General features: G+C 36.2%; 1 protein-coding gene across 3 annotated transcripts in view; it reads right to left on the bottom strand.

The window, feature by feature from the left end:
* Positions 1-26,219, bottom strand: part of RNF180 (ring finger protein 180) — a 281,719-nt gene that overhangs the window by 211,332 nt on the left and 44,168 nt on the right. For 2 of the 3 annotated variants that reach the window (XR_009539860.1, XM_060146098.1), the window contains exons 3-5: positions 9,576-9,671; positions 6,998-7,954; positions 4,122-4,157 (exon numbers count right to left, since the gene is read on the bottom strand). Coding sequence is in view for 2 of the 3 variants with exons in the window: in XM_060146098.1 (XP_060002081.1) it covers positions 4,122-4,157; positions 6,998-7,954; positions 9,576-9,671 (1,089 nt within the window). In the remaining variant the exon portion in view is untranslated. The remainder of the gene's footprint in view (positions 1-4,121; positions 4,158-6,997; positions 7,955-9,575; positions 9,672-26,219) is intronic. The other variant, XM_060146099.1, reaches the window with a different exon arrangement.

The following is a 26,219-nucleotide window of genomic DNA, read 5'->3' as shown; positions in this document are numbered from 1 at the left end:
GTTGAGAGTCCGCCTGCTGATGCAGGGGACGCAGGTTCGTACCGTGGTCCGGGAAGATCCCACATGCTGCGGAGCGGCTGGGCCCATGAGCCATGGCCGCTGAGCCTGCGCGTCCAGAGCCTGTGCTCCGCAACGGGAGAGGCCACAACAGTGAGAGGCCCGCGTAACGCAAAAAAAAAAAAAAAAAAGGGAACCCTCAGTGCACTGCTGCTGGGAATGAAAATTGGTGCAGGCACCATGGAAAACAGTATGGAGGTTTCTCAAAAAACTAAAAATAAAACTACCATATGAACCAGCAATTCCATTCTTGGGTACATATCTGAAGAAAACAAAACCACTAATTCAAAAAGATACACACACCCCAATCTTCACAGCAGCATATATATATACTACAGCGAAGATATGAAAGCAACCTAAGTGTCCATCAAGAGGTGAACAGATAAAGAATTGTGTGTGATGGGTGCTTGTGTGTGTGTATATATATATACACACACAATGGAAAATTCCAGTAAAATGTGTTATCTAATTAAAATTTTAGTTATTTTCATTACTGAAGCTTTTTATTTCAATAAACCATTAATTTTCTTCTTTAGAAACAGAACAAATGGGGAATAACTGTTCAATACATGAATTACTATTATGATTCAGAAGCACAAAAATTTTATTTTAAAAAGATAACCAAAAATATATTTAGAATATGATTTGTGTATGATTTCAACATGATGAATCAAGTGATAAGAGATTAAGTGGACTCCTTCAAAATCTGTGAAAAATTATCCCTATGTGCAAATCCAGGAAAATGAAACTTATGCCTTTGTGGAAAATGCATATCTTCTCTAGGTAAACACACATGAGTAGGTCTTTAATATAATTTATTGACCTCTATTCTCCTCAGTGCCTAAATCACACCCTCATAATAATACAAGTAGTCTTAACTCATTTAGTTAACTCAGAACAATGCAATATAATCATTGTAGATGGTTCATTGATTTATTAAAAACCATGATACTTGGTCAATTATTTTATATTTTCATGCACAACATGCCACAGAAATGTAAGGTAAACTCTTTTCACAATAGTTTCCTGTGGGTTTTAAAGAGACATTTTCTTTTATTCGTATTAAATAAGCTCAAGGTTAAGAAATGTCAACACAGCAGGACAAACAAAATGTTTAAATAGAATTATTTTAAAATATTATACAGCTATACTAGTGGCAGCTTTACATTCTCTCAATCCAGAGGAAGAAATATTCTTCCACAGGATGAACTTTTAAAATTTCCTCAGAATGCTAATATTTCAGTCTTTGCATGATTATACTAGCCACTTAGACAAACTACGTGGGCCAACAAAAGTCTCAAAGGAAATTAGAAAACAGTTTGAACTGAATTAAAAACACAACATTAAAGTCATGGGTTGTAGCTCATGCAGTAACTAAAGGGAAATTTATAGCAATAAATGCTTAGATGAGATAAAAAAGGATTTCCAATCGAAAACTTAAGTTTCTCCCATTAAAAATATTTTATAACAGAAAGGAAAATAAAGTCAAAGCAAGCAGAAGGAAGTCAGTAATAAAAGTAAGACCAGAAATCAATGACTTTGAAAACAAAAATAGAAAAAAATAATTGAAATCAAAAGCTGGTTCTTTGAAAAGATCAGTAAAATTGATAAACCTCTAGCAAAACTAAAAGCAAGAGGGGAGGGGAGCGGGGGAGAGAAGAAGAGATGAGACACAAATTGCTATTATCAGGATTGAAAAGGGGATATCATTACAGACCCAACAGACATTAAAGGGATAATAAGGGAATACTATGAACATTCTACACACATATTTTCAACAACTTAGATAATTCATTGAAAACAACTACCAAAATTATCCAATATGAAATAGACAACCTGAATTGTCCTATAAACATTAAAGAAACTGAATTCATAGTTAAATTCACCTCTTTCACCCACCCCAACCCCCAAAACCTCCAGGCCCAGGTAGTTTCATTACCAAATATTTAAGAAAAAGTAATATTAATTCTTCACAATATTTTCCATAAAACACAACAGGAAAGAACAATTCTTAATTCATTTTATAAGGCCAGCACTACCATGCTATCAAATCAGAAAAACACTGTACAAAAATAGAGTAAGCATCAGGATAATATCCTTCATGTACAGAGGCAAAAAAACAAAGAAACTAAAAAAACGCTCAAAAAATACTGGCAAGTAGTATCCAGCAATATACAGAAATAAAAATACAACATAACAAAGTATTTACTGTGGGAATGAAACACTGGCTCAATATATGCTAATCACTTAATATTCACATTAAAAACACATAATCATATCAGTTGATACAGAAAAAGCATTTAACAAAATTCAACATCCACTCATGATAAAAATTTCCACAAACTAGGAATAGAAAAAACTTCCTCAGCCTGATAAAGGGCATCTACCTAAAACCCATACCTAACATAATACTTAATGGTGAAAGACTGAGTGCTTTCCTCCTAACATCAGAAAAAAGACAAGGATACCTGCTCTCATCACTTCTACTCAACACTCTACTAGATGATCTAGCTCACTCAATAACACACACAAAAAATAATCAAATTGGAAAGGAAGAAGTAAGACTGTTTTTATTTGCAGACATGATCATCTAAGTAGAAAACCCAGTGAAATCTACAAAACCCCTGCTATTCCTGATAGGTAAAATTAGAAAGGCTGTAAGATATAAGATCAACACCAAAAATCAATTGTATTTCTATATATTATTCATGAACAAATGGAAATTAAGATTTAATAAAATAATACTATTTACCAACAGTATAAAAATATAAATACTTAGGGATAAATCTGACAAGAGATGTCAAAGATCTGTACTATCAACAGCACAAGATATAAAGTCAAAACAAAATCAATTATGCTTCTGTAAACTAGCGAAATACAATTATAAATCAAAACAATTTTTTAAACTAACAATAACAGAAAAAGTAAATACTTAGGTATAAATCTAACAGTATATGCACACATTCTGAATGCTGAAAACTGCAAAATACTGATGAAAGAAATCAAAGACCTAAATAAAAGGAGAGACATATCATGTTCATGGACTGGAAAAATAAACACAGTAAAGATTTTGGTTCTCCCCAAGTTGATCTATTTTTTGTAAAGATAAAAATGTTGATTCTAAATTTTATATGGAAAGGCAAAGGAACTAGAATAAAACAATTTTGAAAATGAAAAATAAAGTTGGTGGAATCTCAGTACCCTATTTTAATGACTTAGTTTAAAGCTACAATAAACAAGAAAGAGGTCTATTGGCAAAGGGAGAGACAGAGAAATAAACTGAACAGAATACAGAGTCCAGAAAAAGACCACACATATAGAGCCAGTTGATTTCTGACAAAGCTGAAAAAGCATTTCAACAGAGAAAGGACAGTGTTTTCAACAAATAGTTCTGGAACAATCAAGCATCTCTATGCAAAACAAGGGACCTCAGCCTAAATCGCACACCTTATTAAAAAAAAACTCAAAATGAGTCATAATTCTCAATATAAAATTTAAAACTATATAACTTTTATAAGAAACCATAGGAGAAAATCTTCATAACCTAAGGTTAGGCAAAGAGTTCTTAGGACACCAAAAACATGATCCATTAAAAATAAATTTGAGAAACTAGACTTCATCAAAATTAAATGTTTCTTCTATAGGAAAAAAAAAATTGTTTCTGAGAGAATAAAAGTACAAGCTACAGACTGGGAGATAATCTTTACAAATCACATACTCAATGAAGGACATACATCCAAAGTATATAAAGAACTTTCAAAATTCAACACAAAGAACACAACCCAATTAAGAAAATGACTAAAAGATTTGAAAAGATACTTCACTAAACAATATATATAAATGGCAAAATAAGCACTTGAAAAATGGTGAACATCATTAGGGAAATGTCATTAGGGAAATGCAAACTAAAACCAAAATGTGATACCATTATGTATCTATTAATGTCAATATTTTAAGAGTACTAGGTGTTTGTGAGGATACACTGCAAAAGGAACTCTCATACATTGCTGCTTGGAATACAAAATAGTATAGCCATTCAGAAAAACAATTTGACAGTTACTTACCATATGATCCAGCAATCCCACTCCTGGACATTTACCCTAGAGAAATGAAAGCTTAGGTTCACACAAAAACCTGTACATGAATGTTTATAACAGCTCTATTCATAACTGCCAAAACCTGGAATAACCTACCTCTGCTCAACAAGTAAATGAATAAACTGTGGTTCATTCATACAATGGAATACTATTAAGGAATAAGAATAACAAACTAGAGATATATGCAACAACTTGGATGAATCTCACAGGTAATTATGCTGAGTAAAAGAAGCCAGTCTCAAAACATTACATACTATGTGTTCTAATTTTATAACATTACATTATTTTATAAAATTATCAAAAAGACAAACTAAAGTAATGGAGAACAGATCAGTGGTCTTCAGGAATTAGGCATGGGACAAGGGTGTGATTATAAAGATATAATCATGGCACAATTATAAAGGCACAAGGGAAATTTGGGGTGGGGCTGATGGAACTGTTCTGGACCCCCACTGTGGTGGTTGTTATATGAATCTATACATATGTTTAAATTATAATGCTGTATGCCAAGAATAAATGAACTTTATTGCATGATAATTAAAAAAGAAAACCAAAACCGAAAAGACTGTGTTGAATAAAAAAAGGGTTTGCTCAGCACTCTTTCCCCAAAGTAGATGCTCAATTAACATTTGCTGAACAAAAACACTGAAAACTGGCTGTAGTTTCTGCTTTAACAATAATCTCATTTACATCCCTAAACTTCAAAAATTTAAGTAACTTTTTGTAGCATCATTAACATTTTCTATCATGGTATCTGCCACAGAAAGATGTCTAGTTTACACACAAAAAATTTTAAATATCAAATGAAAGTCAGAAATCTAGATATCCCAACCAATTATTTTAAACTTTAAAAAGATTACCATTAATAATAGGTAACTTTTTCTTTATATCTTGTATGCATATCTTTCTCATTAAAAAAGGGGCAGGATCTGTTTGGAAGTCATTACCCAAAGGCATGATATACAAAACAGATATCTGATATCTGTTTTAGAATCAACTGATCTTTATTAAACATTAAACAAGCTGAATAGATAAGCCATTAATTTTTCTCGAATATCAACTCTTCCTAGGACTTATCCTTTTCCTTGAATTAGTAAAACTATTAAAAATTCTTCTTCCTTCTGACTCAAACCACAGTGTGTACTCACACTGTGAATTCATGTCATTTCTATGCTGCTACCTGTTTTCAGATTTTCTTTGCTAAGGACACATTGGGCATTTGTTTGCCTGTAGCTTCTGTGCAATCAACCAAACCTATTAGGATCCCACCATATCATTCCTGTACTGACTTGTCACAGGTCTGACTAAGACTCATTCACTTTGATCAGTTAGCTAAACAGATTGGTTAAATCACATGTGTGTGAATGAATAAAAGCAACCTTATCAAAAAAAAAAAGAGGACCATTAATTTTGGTCTTACTTTGCTTTCAACTGTGTGAAAAAGAGTGTTCCTATGCTAGAAAATGATTAAAAATATAACAGGTTTTCAGAAGTACCTAGCTTAAGAATTATACACATTTTGAAAATTGTAAAAATGTTATTTGCATATTTACAGCACAGAACAAGTATAATTTTCATACTTCTTTGAACTCTCTATTTGTTAAGAGAATTATTTTAGAACCCTCCACATTGTTTTTAAGGTATTTGTTCTGTTCACTTAACATATGATCATCTCCAATTTATCTAGATTTAAGTCAAATTTTCAATAAAATTTTTGAATTTTACAGTTTTGATAAGTTAAACTATAAAGTATATTATAATGGTGCTAAAACATATTCTTTTTTACATCCTACAGTATATGCTTTGATGTCACATTACACCATCACTTGCAAAGAAACCAAATTGAAATGCTTTTCTCAGAAACCAGTCAAAAATACAAAAACAATTACTTATACTATCTAACCAAAAGATGAAAAATACCTAACATGATTGAGGCACTTAATGCAGTAATTTTATTTTATTCAGTCCATGACTAGAATCATAAACAATAATGAGTTTGCTTAACTAAGAATGAACTATTATGTAAAGTTGTAGCTTTCTGTATTTTAGCCCTGAGGACACTGTTAATATTCAATATACTAATTAATAAGAACTGCTATCTATTATGACCAAATAATGAAGGCAATTTGCAAAAATAGTTTATACAGAAATAAGCTGGTCCTCAAACTTCTAAATTTTCATAAGCACCTCATCCACTGGTTTTAATTGGTTTCCTCAGTGCCTAATATTGGTTTCCTTCACACACCCCACCCCTGAACGTATCATTATAGGTATAGGAGTTCAAACCACAGAGAAACACCCTCTCCTATAAAATTACAGTAAGGGTCAATTATCCTTTAGATAATTTTCACAATTTAGCACAGTTAACCATATCTGGCTAATGTGGGCACATAATTAAACAGGGCTCCTTGAAAATATCCATTTAAACTAAATGTAATGAAAGTGAATGAATTTGTCACTACATTGGATTTACTTAGGGAAACATTTTTGTTTCAATTTAACCTGAAAAAACAGCACTGCAAAACAACCCTAACATGAATATATTTAAAATGTGTATGACAACCTAGTCTCAATATCATGAGATGAATGTTCCTATAAAATATTAGCAAAATTGGGAAAAACTTCACAAAAGGGCATTTTCTGAACATGTGTAAGCACAGAGACATGGTTATACATGTCAGTTATAATAGAGCTACATGATCATTAAGTTCACTTGGGAGAAATGTCATTTCAAAAATCACTCAAATCAAGTTTTTATAATATAGGTAATTCAAAGTTAGCTCCTCTCCCCAAAGGCTGACATTTATAAAACAGAATTTTTAGTAAACTCTTTTAAAAATTACCTGCTTCTGCAGCCATCTTTCATGCCTTCGTTGTTTCCGTCTCAGAGTCTTCAGCTTGCTCTTTTCTCTCTTACTGAGCCTCTGATTAATGGCACCCAATGAAAAACTGCCTGAGTGCAGGAAGTCCAGAGGAGAGAGGTGCTCTTCCTGGTCTGGGGCCTCCAGTGTGCCCCTGCCAGCTGAGGGCAGGTCCATCAGGAAAGTCAGGTTGTTAGAACTAGCATGGCCAGAGTACACTGCAGAAGCTTCTAGACCACACTGAAATTCTCCTCCTCTTTGTGTCTGGGTCTCACGGGGAGTCACTGAAAATCTTTGCAGCAGCATATTAGGATCAAAACTGGATGAAATCTGAAAGGAACGGTTATTTTTACTCGATTCTAAAGGCAAGCCCGAAAGGTCAATAGGCTGCGTTTCATTTAGCCTGGGATACACAGTAGTCTTACTATGGATTTCATATAAAGTGGGTAATAAAGTCAGTTTCTCACTGATGTCCAGATCCAAGCTATGTGATTTTCTATGAAAAGCTTTCGTAGTGCATCTGCCAGTCACAAGCTGGGGAACAAGAAGCTGACATTTTGGATCTGCTTTGAAGAGCAGTTTTTCGTTCTTCATCTTGAAATACGTTGACCGTACCTCCAGGCAGAGTGCTTCCGTTAATCTTCCAGGGCCATTATTATTTTGGGCCATGTTTAAAAGCCCGTGATTTCTGTTTTTGGAGGCGTCACCTCTCAGCAGAGTTTCCTTGTCACAACCTGACTGAACTCTAGGATGTGACAAGTATTTCAGCGAGGGTCTCATTAGTCGGCCTGACCGTGTTGGCTGATAATCGGTCCGGCTTTTGGAGAGATGTACAGCTGCAAGCTGGCCACAGGAACATTTTGGAGTGCTGACAAAATTAAAGCCCCCTAAACGGGCCCCACAGAAAGGGCAATTCAGTTTTCCAACTGTCCACTGGGCCTACAGGTAATAAAGGAAAATAAAAACAATTCTTTCTTTGTAAAGTAACCAAAGAGAATGTGAGCTGTTTTTTTGTTTGTGGTTTTATTGTTTGTTTGTTTGTTTTTTAAAGCCGACCACATGAAAGTTTTCTATGCCACAGAAAAGGCCAGCATTCTGTTTTCTGATTAGTAGACAAAACAGTCTACTAGATGGAAACAAGCCTTCCAATAAATAGAGATAAGAAGCTCCAAAGGTCTAGAATGATAACATATTGCACATCACACCCATCTAAACGACACTCCTAAGAATTCTAAAAGTCTCTTAAACAATAGGCTGAATATGGATACAGTGTGAACTAATGAAAAGAAAAATACACTATGGAACCAGGAAGCAAATCAGTCTACAGAGCTTAATTTGCAAGTAAAATCTCACAGAAAAGTGTCTGTTTTGATACACTTCTTGCATACCAAGCACTGTGGGAGGGAACTTTACCCAGCCAACAGAATAAAGCTCTTCCTGCCTTTTTCATACAACCAAAAGATATTGGTTGCATACATCAGTTATTTCATTTTCTATACTCAGATTACAAATTAATAATGAACTAACTTAAAGTTATCTTTTCAACAGAGATAGTAGGACATCTACAGTGTCCTAATACATTTTCTAAAGTTCAGGACACTAATAAGCAGTGCACTGGCATTTTCCCAGGAAATCATTACAATGTGAGAATGGATGCAAGGGATATCTAGCTAATGTTATTCTTTAACAAAAAAAGTAAGCTAGTCAGTGGAGAAAGGCAACTATATTGTTCCAAAAATCATATTACTTATACTTTTCTAATACTTAGCTTTTTTGAATTATGAGAAATAATGATGCCACACTGACAAGATGAATTCCTACTCATAATATTTCATTAAGGATCCTTAAAAGTGTGTTTTTTTGATACTGATTGTGCCAATAAGAGTCATTAATTTTCCAGTTTATTTTACATTTGTGTAATGAGACACATAGGATATTTCATTCACTCAATAGGTACTGTTCTAGGTGCTGGGGATATAGTACATAATGAACAAAATATAAAAACTTCTGACTTCATGGAGTTTTATTCTAGTAGAGGAGCTAGGTAACTAACAAGATCAGTAAGCCCTTTGTGTGTGTGTGTATATATATGCATATGTGGATGTGTATATGAATGTGTATAATAATTTATATATGTCATATATACTTAAGCATATTTAAAGTTCTATATATCACTTATAATGTGTGTGTAAAACATAGATAGGTATATAAAGTAGAGAAGGGAGAAGGAAAGTGTTGAGAGTGGTAATAGTGGGGAGTGGCAGCTGATAGACTGACTAGGCAATGCCTCACTGAGAATAAAGACCTAAGGAAATGAAGAAACAGGTGAGTAGTTGTGGGAAGAGAATTCCAGGAAGGGGAAATACCAAGTGCAAAGTCTGAGGTATAAAAGTACTCAGAGCACTCCAGTAATAATGAAGAAACCAGTAAGTGTAATCAAGTTACACACCCTTTCATGTCTCTTGAAACAATGCATCCAAGAAAAATAGCTCTAAAATGAGGACAAAAACTTTCTGAAGGTAGTATATTCCTAATTTTACTCAGAAACTATGGAACTTACTTTTTGTATTAGGCAGTGTATCCATTCTGGAAGGGCTTCTACATCCATATGCCACACATGACAAATATTTTGATCATCAGCTGAATCATGTCTATCCTGTTATATCAAAATGCATGATATTAGTCATGACTAGTTCAGAATTTATTACACAAAATTCATATTTGAGTAAAACACAAAAAAATACTTTCAATTTTAGATAGGAAGGAAATACATGCTGCCCTCCTCTCCTTACTCCCATTGCCAAAGAGACAAACCCAGAAAGAAAAGGTGTTTTCTTCAGGGAATAGCCACGTTTAAATTGACCAAAAAAAAAAAAAAAAAGATTCCTCCATTTCATTGAGTTCATCAAATTAAATTTAAAATTGAGCAGAAAGTTACTGAATGGACAAATCTGGTGCCCTATTTCTTCTGTGTGTAAGTAAAACTACCATTCATGACAACTTTCCCCAGCCTTCAATCTCTGATTCTGTCTGGATTCTAATGACAGAATAAAGGAGTTGCTGTATTCTCTATCAAGATGCCCAAGAAAAGTTTAAGAGAATGGGAGAAGAGGAATAATTGTACAGGGAGCTAGAAAGGCTTTGACTAAATTTCAGCTGTGTAAGTACAACAAAAATTTCAAAAAGAGACAATTTTAGCCTTTTGAAGTAGAAATAAATGTGATATATAGTTGAGACACGATGACTTCTCAACATGTCAAAAAAATTCAGGGCAGGCCAGGGTGAAGATATGTGGTTCTTTACTACCTCTGTGATGGTAGGACAGCTGCTTTACCTCTCTGACTGTTTCTTTTCCCGTAAAACACTGCTACATAACTGCTCAGGTCCCTTCTGGGTCTACAGAATTTCATTCTGTGAAATGACAGAAAGGGCTGATTGACAAGAACAGCACAAGGGTAGGCTCCTGTCCATATATCCATTCCCAGGATCAGATTTTAAACAGAAGTAGCTCTGCAAGCTGCCAAAGAATAGTTCTCTTTTATATTTCCAAAGTGGTTGCACTACTAGTTACTATAATCAGGTTATAACAAAGTAACAAACAACTAGGAAATTATTAAGCATGACTTAGAAGTTTGTATTCACAGTACTATGAATGAAAAAGGACTGAACCTCTTTAAGAAATTTTCACTGAAAAATCTACATTAGATTGTGACTTAGAGCCAGGATCACCCAGAATTTTTGTTTAATATCCCAAGATGGTTCCTCTGGACCTTACATCATTTTTCTCCTCCATCAGTAGATCCTAAGGTACTAAATTGTTGCCCAGTGTAGACAAAAAGTTTCAGTGTAATTTATTTACATATTGGAAAGATCTATAAAGAAGTCATGTTAATCTAACTTTGGTCAGGAGCCCAAAACATCAAAATATAAATTAAAAGTGGAAGGGACTTGAGCTACTGTTATAGGTTAGATCACATTTCATTATTTTGTATATTGTATACAGCAGTATCTTATATGCCAAAATAATAATTAGTGCTAAACCAAATTCAAGATTATAATGGTGAAAGAAAACTTTTGTTAAAAGGTTTAAAAATTTCCAATTCTAATGTTTTAAAAATCTGCAACATGGGTTGAAAATATTTCAATGGCAAATAGAAAATCTGTTGGGAAGGGTTTATAGTTGCCCAAAGACAAACTTTACAGTTTTATTCATGATGCCTAAACTCCAATTCTGGTTAACAAATAGAACTTCCCATGTCAATACAAGAATAATGAGGGCCAGGAAAATGCATGGCAATATGAAGAGGATATTACTGAACAGAAGTAAAGTTAGGAACAGAAGAGGAGATGCTAGGAATACTCTCTAGCTCCAACATCTTACTGCTCCCTAATACATGTCTATTCACAAGAGTGTTAGGCAAACATACAAAGGTTTAATCTTATTCTAGATTATGATAAAATGATACAACGAAAATTCAGGCAGAGAGAAATGTAATTCTTGGTTTTAAGATAGCGAAGTGAGTACATATTCCAGCCTATACTCCCTATCAAACCACAGAACCTACAAAATATTTTTGAAAAAAAGGAATCAATAGATGAATGGGAAAATACGGATGGGGAGATTTCAATGGACCAAAAATTGTAAGGAACCTTTGAGAGATTAATGAGGGAAACAAGAGCATACTGTATTCAAGTATATAACAGATGAGAACAACACAAAGAACGGCCCATGCCAAAGCTGTGGAAAATAGAAGCAAAAAAGGGCCCTGGGCAACTATTAGGGGTGGATGTGAAGTCTGTCTGTCTCCAGGCAAGAGGAGTACTTGAGGCAGAGAGAAATAGGGCAAAATTTCTGAAAATGTGGCTGGAAAGGCCTGGAAAAAAATGGAAAGCATTTGCAATATGTCCAGAAGATGAGCTACGAAGGACCAATCTCTATTCTTGCTGAAAATATTACCACATAAAAATATTACATTATTTAATATATTAACTATATCAACATATAAAGAATATGAAATAGATTTGTTTTAATAATAAGGTACACCTCTAACACACACTGTTTTTTTTAAATCAAGTGAAAGAGAACTAAATATACTCTGAATTACGATACTAAAAGCATATACAACCTAAAGAAAACCAATATTAAAATTTTCTATGGAAACATATGTATATAAATGGATAGAAAAGGTACCTTACAGGCTGTGTACCAAGTTGATATCACTGGCTAGATTTGAAGAACGAAAGAAGCCTAAGATTAGGAAAGTTATTAAAAGGAAACTAACTTTTCCATAAGTGTTTTAATGGGAGAATATATTAAATTACACTTATATAATAAAATATTTATTTAAAAATTGATGTAAATAAAAATAAAATACATTGATTACTTCTAGTTCTGGCAATACTGGAGTAAGTGGTATTAGACATGCTCTCACTATTAAAACTGATAAAACTAGGCAAAATATATTAAAGTATTACTTTAAGACATTAGACAAAAGAAAGCACAGGACTGTGATCCCTCAGAGAAGGAAAATAAATGAGGTAAGTCTAAAAATAACCATGGATTTCTGCCTGGGGGAACTTTTAGAACCTTGGTGTGGGGAGGAGGAACCCAATTAGTGTACAGCAGCCTTGATGATTTAAGATGGAGCTCAGATTCTGTAGAGGCTAAATAGCTAGAATTTGCAAGACACTGTACTGGCAAGGAGAGGCCTATAAATAGAAAAAAAGTTCTAAAAATCTGTATAGTGATTCCTCTAAATTTTTGGTTGAATACCAATATGGACATATGTAGGGTGAGATATCAGAGAACCAGATAAAGAAAATTTACCAAGGAAAAGACATCTTCTAGTGAGCTGTAAACATAGCTATTCACACAGCGCTCACAGCAAGGCTGGGAAGATGTTCAAGTTCCAAGCAGCCAGAGTAGAAAGATCTCAATGAACTTATGGGGTCTTTAGGAGAGATTCCAGAAGAGTTCTGCCTTAAAAGTAGGGCTAAATTAGCCCAAGAGTAAAGGGTACTAAAAAGCAACCCTAGCAAATCTTAAAAATAAGCCTCCAAAGAATGAATTTCAATCACAAATAACTTATATGCCTGCTAAAACACCCTTTAAAGGAAGACAATAATATCCAGACACTCAATAATGTTAAATCTAAATGTCCAACCTACAAGAAAAATTATTAGATATGTACAAAAAAACCCCACAAACACCAAACATGTGACCCACAACCAGGAGAAAAATTGATCAATAGAAATATACCGCCCCAAAGTGGATATTATTGCATAAACAGACATTAAACCAGCTGTGACAAACATTTTCAAGTATTAAAAGAAAAACATGAGTATAATGAAAAGATAAATTGTCTTAATACCAAATGAATGATATATCTAGAGGAAAAACTTTTCTGAAATTAAAAATTTCACTTAACTGCAAATTAGATACAACAGAAGAAAACCTGAACATATAAAATAAAAAAATAATGAAAAAAACCAAGCATAGAAAGAAAAAAAGTGTGGAAATCAATGAGCAAAATCTCAGTGACTTTTGGGAAACATCAAATAGTCTAACATACATGTAAATGGAGAAAAGACAGAACAATAGAATAAATCATGGCCAAATTTTCCAAAGGCCTATAGATTCAAGAAGCTCAGGGATCCTCAAACAGTGTAAACACAAAGAAAACCATGGCTCTTAATAAAATTGCTGAAATTCAATGACAAAAGAGTGCATCAAGAAAAACTAGGTATCTTACAAACAGGAGAAAAAAGATAACAATGACTTTTGGAATTCCACTTAGGGCCATGAAGAAATAGGAGTTCAGAACTAACTTCCTATCACAAACAACTAGGAAACTGGACAAAATGTAACAAACAACTATTTTCAAAACAGTGGGACAACAGGCAGTAAAATACTGACTTCTGAGAGAAATAAATTAATTGAATCTACAGTTATCCAGACTTTCTTCCTGGAGGCAATTAACAGAGTACAGTACACATGAAGAAGGAACCCCAACAGAGTCTGGTCAATTTTCTGACTTGAGGAAACAAGAATCAGATGTTTTGGAGCTTAAGGCAAACTAAAATCTGCAGGACACAGTACCCAAGAAAAAGATTTTTTTTAAAGTTCCAGAAATTTGTATATGGTTTCTCCTTGAGTCTTTGATCAAAGTCCAATATGGTAATGCTTAGAGCAAAACTCCAGGAGACTGTGCTAAGAACACCTGTACAGGGGAAAGAACAATTAGAGAGGCTATAAGCCAAATAATTCCAAGAGCTCACACAGGGCCAGGAAACATTATGTTCCAACCAGCCTGATGGAAAAAGAACCATTAAATAATGAAGCATTCAGTAGTGACCCAAAGGGTCATTCCATAAAAGTGTGACTAAATTAGCCTTAGAATAAGGACTACTCTAAATCTGCCCTAAAGAACCTAAAAATAAGCTTCTAAGTTATCAAAATTATCTAAAAACAAGTATTAGGCAGAACAAAATACAAAAGCCTTTAAAGGAATAAAACAAAGAATAACACTCCACAACATGAAATTTACAGTGTTTGGTATCCAAACAAAAATCCAACATGGTACAGGCCTGGGGGAGAGGAATAGCAGCCACTGAGGGAAATGGATAAAACTCTATCCAGATCCTTTCTCCTTGTCTCCCCAACAAAACAAAAGCCTTAAACTACTAGCGGAAGGACAATACACATTGTGACCCTTAGAGCACTGATGAACAGCAACAACAAAACCCTCAAATCCCTGAGAGTGGCAGGAATACAATGCTGGATGCAAAACTATAACTGAAAGGGACAGGAGCACTGAGATGGCCAAACCCCTAAGATCCAAAAATGCAGTGCCTGAGGCAGTCAGGAAAGGAAGTTGGATGTAAAGTAGGGGACAGAAAGGAAAAGATGGTACTGATGAGGATGAACTGAAACTCATGCCAGTTTCACTGTCTCTGATCTTGATTATGTGGGTATATATCAGAGAAACTAGAACCCTTCATCACAGAGCTAAATATACATCTATCGACCCAGGAGGTAGAGTCTGAACTAGGATCCAGGGGAAGGCAGAGAAATTATAGGCTTGTTGAAGTTGCTGTCCCTCTTCAACAAGGCAAGCCAGCATAATAAAACTATGAGGATAGAGAAGAGATCAGTAATTGTCAGGGTTGGGTGAGGGAGGAAAGGATTGAATATGAAGGGTGAGCATGAGAGAATTTAGGGAATAATGTAACTGTTCTGTATCTTGATTGTAGTTATGTATAATCAACCCTATTCATTGTCAAAATCCAGGGAACTCTATACCAAAGAGTAATTTTACTGTACAAAAAATGTTATAAATGAAGGTGAAATAAAGACTTTTTCATAGGAGCAAATCATAAAAGAATTTATCATCAGTAAACTTGAACTATAAGACATGGCAAAGGAAGTTCTTCAGGTACAAGAAAAATTTCATCAAATGAAACTTGGATCAACACAACTGAGTAAAGTGATCCTCAAATGGTAAATGTAAAATTTATTTTTTTCCTTTTAATTTTCTTTAAAGGACATTTTACTTGTTAAAGCAAAGTTTGTTAAAAATTTGTTAAAAGTTTGTTAAAGTTCGTTAAAAATATACTGTGGAGTTTTAAATGCAAAAATAAAATATCTGAAGACAACAATAGGAAATGAGAAATGAAAGCATACTGAGTAAGATCCTCACTCTATATGTGGTATGGCATAATATAATTTAAAGGAAGACTTTGATAAATTACGGATGCATGTTGTAAACCAAAGATCAACCACTAAGGGAAAAACAGTACCCTAAAAAGTCAACAGACATAAAAGGAATCCTGAAAATAACTTAATCCAAAAATGCAGTAAAAGAAAAACAGAAAACAGAACATGAGACAAATAGGGAATAAATAAGATGTTACATTTAAGCTCAAACATATTTATACTCACATTAAATGTAATGATCTAAATACTCCAATTACAAATCGGAGGATATTAGACTGGATGACAAAGACCAAACTATACATCATATACAAGAAATTCATTTTTAATATAAAGGCACCCATAGGTTTGGAATTTAAAGGATAAAAATTTTTATCATGCTAACATAAATCAAAGGAAAGCTAGAGTTGCTATATTAATATCAAAGTAGATTTCAGGACAAGGAATACTGTCAGGGATAAAAAAGAAACTTTTCATAATTATAAAAAGGAGTCAATTCATCAGGAATACATAACAATTGTAAATATGTATTCACCAAATAGCAAATGTCAAAATACTTGAAGTAAAAGCTGACAGAACTTAAAAAGAAAATGGACAAACGCATAATTATAGTTGGAAATATCAGCATTTGTCTTAAAAAGTTGTATTACAAGTAGACAGAAACTCAGTAAGAATATAGAACATCAGAGAGGGGGAAGATGGCGGAAGAGTAAGACGCAGAGATCACCTTCCTCCCCACAGATACACCAGAAATACATCTACACGTGGAACAACTCCTACGGAACACCTACTGAACGCTGGCAGAAGACCTCAGATCTCCCAAAAGGCAAGAAACTCCCCACGTACCTGGGTAGGGCAAAAGAATAAACTGAGACAAAAGGATAGGGACGGGACCTGCACCAGTGGGAGGGAGCTGTGAAGGAGGAAAGGTTTCCACACACTAGAAGCCCCTTTGCAGGCGGAAATCTTGGGAGCCGCGAAGGAGAGCGCAGCCACAGGGGTGCGGAGGGCAAAGCGGGGAGATTCCCGCACAGAGGATCGGTGCCGACCCGCACTCACCAGCCCGAGAGGCTTGTCTGCTCCCCCGCCAGGGCAGGCAGGGCTGTGAGCTGAGGGTTGGGCTTTGGTTGGAGTGCAGCGAGAGGACTGTGGTTGGCGGCGTGAACACAGCCTGAAGGGGTTAGTGCACCACGGCTAGCCGGGAGGGAGTCCAGGGAAAAGTCTGGACCTGCCGAAGAGGCAAGAGACTTTTACTTCCCTCTTTGTTTCTTGGTGTGCTAGGAGAGGGGATTAAGAGCGCTGCTGAAAGGAGCTCCAGAGACAGGCGCGAGCCGCGGCTAAAAGCGCGGACCCCAGAGACGCGCATGAGACGCTAAGGCTGCTGCTGCCACCAAGAAGCCTGTGTGCGAGTACAGGTCACTATCCACACACCCCTTCTGGGGAGGCTGTGCAGCCCCCCACTGCCAGGGTCCCGGGATCCAGGGACAACTTCCCTGGGAGAACTCATGGCGAGCCTCAGGCTGGTGCAACGTCATGCCAGCCTCTGCAGCCGCAGGCCCACCCTGCACTCCGTGCCCCACCCCCCCACCCCCGCCCCGGTCTGAGTGAGCCAGAGTTCCTGAAGCAGCTGCTCCTTTAACCCTGTCCTGTCTGAGCAAAGAACAGACGCCCTCCGCCGACCTAAACGCAGAGGCGGGGCCAAATCCAAAGCTGAACCCCAGGAGGTGTGGAACAAAGAAGAGAAAGGGAAATCTCTCCCAGCAGCCTCAGAAGCAGCGGATTAAAGCTCCACGATCAACTTGATGTACCCTGCATCTGTGGAATACATGAATAGACAGCAAATCATCCCAAATTGAGGAGGTGGACTTTGAGAGCAAGATTTATGATTTTTTCCTTTTCCTCTTTTTGTGAGTGTGTATGTGTATGCTTCTGTGTGAGATTTTGTCTGTATAGCTTTGCTTCCACCATTTGTCCTAGGGTTCTATCCGTCCATATTTTTAATAATTATTTTTTATTTTAATAACTTATTTTATTTTACTGTATCTTCTTTCCTTCCTTCCTTCCTTCCCTCCCTCCTTTAGACAATGAATCATCCCAAATTGAGGAGGTGGACTTTGAGAGCAAGATTTATGATTTTTTTCCCCTTTTCATCTTTTTTGAGTGTGTATGTGTATGCTTCTGTGTGAGATTTTGTCTGTATAGCTTTGCATCCACCATTTGTCCTAGGGTTCTATCCGTCCGTGTTTTTTTTAATTTTTTTCTTAATAATTCTTTTTTATTTTAATAACTTTATTATATTTTATCTTACTTTACTTTATCTTCTTTCTTTCTTTTTTCCTTGCTTCCCTCCTTCCTTTCTTCCTCCCTCCCTCCATCCCTCCCCCATTTCTTTCTTTCTTTCTACTTCTACTAATTCCTTCTTTCTACTTTTGCTCCCTGTTATTCTGAGCCATGTGGATGAAAGGCTCTTGGTGCTGCAGCCAGGAGTCAGTGCTGTGCCTCTGAGGTGGGAGAGCCAACTTCAGGACACTGATCCACAAGAGACCTCCCAGCACCACATAATATCACATGGCGAAAATCTCCCACAGATCTCCATCTCAACACCAGCACGCAGCTTCACTCAACGACCAGCAAGCTACAGTGCTGGACACCCTATGCCAAACAACTAGCAAGACAGGAACACAACCCCACCCATTAGCAGAGAGGCTGCCTAAAATCATAATAAGTCCACAGACACCCCAAAACACACCACCAGACGTGGACCTGCCCACCAGAAAGACAAGATCCAGCCTCATCCACCAGAACACAGGCACTAGTCCCCTCCACCAGGGAGCCTACACAACCCACTGAACCAACCTTAACCACTGGGGACAGACACCAAAAACAATGGGAACTACAAACCTGTAGCCTGCAAAAAGGAGACACCAAACACAGTAAGATAAGCAAAATGAGAAGACAGAAAAACACACAGCAGATGAAGGAGCAAGATAAAAACCCACCAGACCTAACAAGTGAAGAGGAAATAGGCAGTTTACCTGAAAAAGAATTCAGAATAATGATAGTAAAGATGATCCAAAATATTGGAAATAGAAGAGACAAAATGCAAGAAATATTTAACAAGGACCTAGAAGAACTAAAGATGAAACAAACAACTATGAACAACACAATAAATGAAATTAAAAATACTCAGATGAGATCAATAGCAGAATAACTGAGGCAGAAGAAGGGATAAGTGACCTGGAAGATAAAATAGTGAAATAACTACTGCAGAGCAAAATAAAGAAAGAAGAATGAAAAGAACTGAGGACAGTCTCAGAGATCTCTGGGATAATATTAAACACACCAACATTCAACTTATAGGGGTTCCAGAAGAAAAAGAGAAAAAGAAAGGGACTGAGAAAATATATGAAGAGATTATACTTGAAAACTTCCCTAATATGGGAAAGGAAATAGTTAATCAAGTCCAGGAAGCAAAGAGAGTCCCATACAGGATAAATCCAAGGAGAAATACGCCAAGACACATATTAATCAAACTGTCAAAAATTAAATACAAAGAAAACATATTAAAAGCAGCAAGGGAAAAACAACAAATAACACACAAGGGAATCCCCATAAGGTTAACAGCTGATCTTTAAGCAGAAACTCTGCAAGCCAAAAGGGACTGGCAGGACATATTTAAAGTAATGAAAGAGAAAAACCTGCAACAAAGATTACTCTGCCCAGCAAGGATCTCATTCCGATTTGATGGAGAAATTAAAATCTTTACAGACAAGCAAAAGCTGAGAGAGTTCAGCACCACAAAACTAGCTTTACAACAAATGCTAAAGGAACTTCTCTAGGCAAGAAACACAAAAGAAGGAAAAGACCTACAATAACGAACACAAAACAATTAAGAAAATGGGAATAGGAACATACATATTGATGATTATCTTAAATGTAAATGGACTAATGCTCCCACCAAAAGACACAGATTGGCTGAATGGATACAAAAACAAGACCCATATATATGCTGTCTACAAGAGACCCATGTCAGACCTAGAGACACATACAGACTGAAAGTAAGGGGATGGAAAAAGATATTTCATGCAATGGAAACCAAAAGAAAGCTGGAGTAGCAATTCTCATATCAGACAAAATAGACTTTAAAATAAAGACTATTAGAAGAGACAAAGAAGGACACTACATAATGAACAAGGGATCAATCCAAGAAGAAGATACAACAATCGTAAATATTTATGCACCCAACACAGAAGCACCTCAATACATAAGGCAAATACTAACAGCCATAAAATGGGAAATCGTCAGTAACACATTCATAGTAGGGGATTTTAACACCCCACTTTCACCAATGGACAGATCATCCAAAATGAAAATAAATAAGGAAACACAAGCTTTAAATGATACATTAAACAAGATGGACTTAATTGATATTTATAGGACATTCCTTTCAAAAACAACAGAATACACATTCTTCTCAAGTGCTCATGGAACATTCTCCAGGATAGATCATATCTTGGGTCACAAATCAAGCCTTGGTAAATTTAAGAAAACTGAAATCATATCAAGTATCTTTTCTGACCACAATGCTATGAGACTAGATATCAATTACAGGAAAAGATCTATAAAAAATACAAACACATGGAGGCTAAACAATACACTACTTAATAACGAAGTGATCACTGAAGAAATCAAAGAGGAAATCAAAAAATACCTAGAAATAAATGACAATGGAGACATGATGACCCAAAACCTATGGGATGCAGCAAAAGCAGTTCTAAGAGGGAAGTTTATAGCAGTACAATCCTACCTTAAGAAACAGGAAACATCTCGAATAAATAACCTAACCTTGAACCTAAAGCAATTAGAGAAAGAAGAACAGAAAAACCCCAAAATTAGCAGAAGGAAAGAAATCATAAAAATCAGATCAGAAATAAATGAAAAAGAATTGAAAGAAATGATAGCAAATATCAATAAAACTAAAAGCTAGTTCTTTGAGAAGATAAGCAAAATTGATAAACCATTAGCTAGACTCATCAAGAAAAAAATGGAGAAGACTCAAACCAATAGAATTAGAAATGAAAAAGAAGAAGTAACAACTGACACGGTAGAAATACAAAAGATCATGAGAGATTACTACAAGCAACTTATGCCAATAAAATGGACAACCTGGAAGAAATGGACAAATTCTTAGAAATGCACAACCTGCCAAGACTGAATCAGGAAGAAATAGAAAATATGAACAGACCAATCACAAGCACTGAAATTGAAACTGTGATTTAAAATCTTCCAACAAACAAAAGCCCAGGACCAGATGGCTTCACAGACAAATTCTATCAAACATTTAGAGAAGAGCTAACACCTATCCTTCTCAAACTCTTCCAAAATATAGCAGAGGGGGGAACACTCCCAAACTCATTCTACGAGGCCACCATCACCTTGATACCAAAACCAGACAAGGATGTCACAAAGACAGAAAACTACAGGCCAATATCACTGATGAACATTGATGCAAAAATCATCAACAAAATACTAGCAAACAGAATCCAACAACACTTTAAAAGGATCATACACCATGATCAAGTGGGGTTTATTCCAGGAATGCAAGGATTCTTCAATATACGCAAATCAATCAACGTGATAAACCATATTAACAAACTGAAGGAGAAAAATCATATGATCATCTCAATAGATGCAGAGAAAGCTTTTGACAAAATTCAACACCCATTTATGATAAAAACCCTGCAGAAAGTAGGCATAGAAGGAACTTTCCTCAACATAATAAAGGCCATATATGACAAACCCACAGCCAACATCATCCTCAATGGTGAAAAACTGAAACCATTTCCACTAAGATCAGGAACAAGACAAGGTTGCCCACTCTCACCACTCTTATTCAACATAGTTTTGGAAGTTTTAGCCACAGCAATCAGAGAAGAAAAGGAAATAAAAGGAATCAAAATTGGAAAAGAAGTAAAGCTGCCACTGTTTTCAGATGACATGATACTAGACATAGAGAATCCTAAAGATGCTACCAGAAAACTACTAGGGCTAATCAATGAATTTGGTAAAGTAGCAGGATACAAAATTAACGCACAGAAATCTCTGGCATTCCTATACATTAACGATGAAAAATCTGAAAGTGAAATCAAGAAAACACTCCCATTTACCACTGCAACAGAAAGAATAAAATATCTAGGAATAAACCTACCTAAGGAGACAAAAGACCTGTATGCAGAAAATTATAAGACACTGATGAAAGAAATTAAAGATGATACCAATAGATGGAGAGATATACCATGTTCTTGGATTGGAAGAATTAACATTGTGAAAATGACTCTACTACCCAAAGCAATCTACAGATTCAATGCAATCCCTGTCAAACTACCCTGGTATTTTTCACAGAACTAGAACAAAAAATTTCACAATTTGTATGGAAACACAAAAGACCCCGAATAGCCAAAGCAATCTTGAGAACGAAAAACGGAGCTGGAGGAATCAGGCTCCCTGACTTCAGACTATACTACAAGGCTACAGTAATCAAGATAGTGTGCTACTGGCACAAAAACAGAAAGATAGATCAATGGAACAGGATAGGAAACCCAGAGATAAACCCACGCACATATGGTCACCTTATCTTTGATAAAGGAGGCAGGAATGTACAGTGGAGAAAGGACAGCCTCTTCAATAAGTGGTGCTGGGATAACTGGTCAGGTACATGTAAAAATATGAAATTAGTTCACTCCCTAACACCATACACAAAAATAAGCTCAAAATGGATTAAAGACCTAAATATAAAGCCAGAAACTATCAAACTCTTAGAGCAAAACAGGCAGAACACTCTATGACATAAATCACAGCAAGACACCTTTTGACCCACCTCCTAGAGAAATGGAAACGAAAGTAAACAAATGAGACCTAATGAAACTTCAAAGCTTTTGCACAGCAAAGGAAACCATAAACAAGACCAAAAGACAACCCTCAGAATGGGAGAAAATATTTGCCAATGAAGCAACTGACAAAAGAATAATCTCCAAAATTTATAAGCAGCTCATGCAGCTCAGTAAGAAAAAAACAAACAACCCAATCTAAAAATGAGCAGAAGACCTAAATAGAGATTTCTCCAAAGAAGATATACAGACTGCCAACAAACACATGAAAGAATGCTCAACATCATTAATCATTAGAGAAATGCAAGTCAAAACTACAATGAGATATCATCTCACACCAGTCAGAATGGCCATCATCAAAAAATGTAGAAACAATAAATGCTGGAGAGGGTGTGGAGAAAAGGGAACACTCTTGCACTGCTGGTGGGAAATTGAATTGGTACAGCCACTATGGAGAACAGTATGGAGGTTCCTTAAAAAACTAAAAATAGAGCTACCATATGACCCAGCAATCCCAATACTGGGCATATACCCTGAGAAAACCATAATTTAAAAAGAGTCATGTACCAAGATGTTCATTGCAGCTCTATTTACAATAGCCAGGAGATGGAAACAACCTAAGTGTCCATTTTCAGATGAATGGATAAGGAAGATGTGGCACATATATACAATGGAATATTACTCAGCCATAACAAGAAACGAAATTGAGCTATTTGTAATGAGGTGGAGGGACCTAGATTCTGTCATACAGAGTGAAGTAAGTCTGAAAGAGAAAGACAAATACCGTATGCTAACACATATATATGGAATTTAGAAAAAAAATGTCATGAAGAACCTAGGGGTAAGACAGGAATAAAGACACAGACCTACTAGAGAATGGACTTGAGGATATGGGGAGGGGGAAGGGTAAGCTGTGACAAAGCGAGAGAGAGGCATGGACATATATACACTAACAAACGTAAAATAGATAGCTAGTGGGAAGCAGCCGCATAGCACACGGAGATGAGCTCAGTGCTTTGTGACCGCCTGGAGGGGTGGGATAGGGAGGGTGGGAGGGAGGGAGACGCAAGAGGGAAGAGATATGGGAACATATGTATATGTATAACTGATTCACTTTGTTATAAAGCAGAAACTAACACACCATTGTAAAGCAATTATACTCTAATAAAGATGTAAAAAAAAATAAAATAGAAAAGAATATAGAACATTTAGACAACACCATCAATCAACTGACATTTGTGCAACATTATACCCAACAACACAGAATAGATATTTGTTTAAAGTGCACATGGAATACATCCATGAAAGACCATTTGTTGGACCATTATTTAGATTTGAAAGGAATGAAGTAATGCCAAATGTGTTCTCTACTATAATGGAATTAAATTAGAAAACAATAGCAGAAAGATATCTGAAAAATCCCCAAATATTTGGAAATTAATAAACATACTTTAAAGAACCTATGGGTCAAAGAAGAAATTACAAGAGAAATGAGAAAATACCTCAAATTGAATAAAAAGGAAAACAAACATATTAAAATTTGTAGGATGCAGATAAAGCAGTGGTCATAGGATACTTTAGAGTATAAATACATTTGACAAAATAAAGGATTCAATGATCTAAGCTTCTTCCAACTTAGAAAGCTACAAGAAGAGCAAATGAAGACTAAAGTAAACAGAAAAAATAATATATATCAGAAATAAATAAAATAAAAAATAGACAAACAATGAAACTGAAAGATATTAAAGAAAGATAAAACATGACCAATATTTGGGAAAAGGAGAGACATGATTATAGAATCAATGACATTTAAACAATAATAATGTAATGGAGTGGATATTTTTATGAAAAATGTTGGCTAACTAGATGAAATAAAATTCTTAAAAGATACAATTTACTTAAATGAATCAAGAAGAAATGGGCTATATGAACAGTTCTAAATCAATTAAGCTAAATTAGAAATTAAATCTTGTCTCCCACCAAAAGCAAACAAACCGCTCCAGGCCCAGATGGCTTTTCTGGTGAACTGTATCAAACAGTTAACGAATAAATATACAAACCCTATACAAATTCTTTCAGAAAACTGAGTATGATGGACTGCTTCCCAACTCATTTTATAAGGCCAGCATTATCACAAAAATTTTTAAAGATAAAGACGTTATAATAAAAGACATCCATGAAGGAGAGGATCAAGATGATGGAGTAGGAAGACCCTGAGCTCACTTACCCCCATGAAAACATCAAAACTACAACTACATATAGAGCAGCTCTTGTTGAGAATGACCTGAACACTAGCAGGACAGATGGCTCTTTTACAACCAAGGTTATGAAAGACAGAACCACACAGAGCCTGGTAGGAGAGGAAGAGAAGCATTTCTAGTTGCAACCTAGCCCCCTAGTGGGTGACCAAGAAGAGGAAGGGGGTATCACAGTCTTGGCATCCTCCCTAAGAAGTCAGGGGTTCAAGTCCCATATTAAGCACCCAAGCCCTGGGGTCTGGCAACAGGAAGACGGGTCCCCTTGGATGCTTAGAAAATCAGTGGGGCTTTCCAGAGGGCTGTAAGAAACCGGGACTCTGCTCTTGAAGGGCATGCACACAGACTTGCTTGCTCCCAGTCCAAGGATAGAGGCAGCAGAATGAAAACTGTTTGGTGCTCTGGCCAGCCTGCCAGGACCATCCCAGAATGCCCGCCCAACCTACACTGAGCACCTGCTCTAGCCCCTCCAGCTCAGGTATTGCTTCCCACCAATGTGGAGACTGCCATCACACACAGTAGGGAGAAGCACAGCCAGCTCAGAATGGCTGCCCTAGCCCCTTGGGCCCTGACAACCTCCCCCCAACCAAGGCAGAGACCACCATCACGATTGTATGCCTGCTGAGAAGAGGAGATGCAAAACCAGATCAGAACTGCTGCTCCAGCCTCTTGGGCCCTGACCTCACCCCTAACCAAGACAATCCAAGTCCAAGACCACCAATGCTCTGAGGGAAAAGCCCAATTCCCTCAGGGCTCCTGCTCTAGCCCCTCAGGCCACAGTTCCACCACCAGACAGGGGTGCAATTACTATCAAGTATGGGAAAAACCCTGACTCACACTGGGCTCTGGCTCTAGCTCACCCAACTTTTTCCCTACCTCCCACCAAGGCAGTGGTCAGCAGCACATCCCAGGAAAAGACATGGCCCATGATCACTTCAGATCCAACTCTCCCACCAATGCCACGGGGCACAAGCGGCCTGTATAGGGATGTTCCCACACACGGACACACCTTCAAGACCAGGATATGTAACTCTTTCACCTAATTTCATTAAAACAGAGAAAATCAAACAAAATAATAAAGATTAGAATGGAAATAGAGACAAAAAAAAAGATCAATGAAACTAAGAGCTGGTTTTTAAAAGATAAAACAAAATTGACAAACCTTTAGCCAGACTCATCAAGGAAAAAAAAAATGAAGTCTAAGTAAACAAAATTAGAAATGGAGAGAAGAAATTACAACCAACATCACAGAAATATAATAATACTATGAACAGGTACATGCTAACAAACTGGACAATCTAGAATAATTGGATAAATTTCTAGAAACATACAATCATCCAAGACTGAAT

Source organism: Lagenorhynchus albirostris, chromosome 3 (assembly GCF_949774975.1).
Source record: "Lagenorhynchus albirostris chromosome 3, mLagAlb1.1, whole genome shotgun sequence".
Taxonomy (NCBI): domain Eukaryota; kingdom Metazoa; phylum Chordata; class Mammalia; order Artiodactyla; family Delphinidae; genus Lagenorhynchus; species Lagenorhynchus albirostris.
The sequence above is the reverse complement of the archived record's forward strand: the minus strand, read 5'-3'. Positions and strand labels throughout refer to the sequence as shown.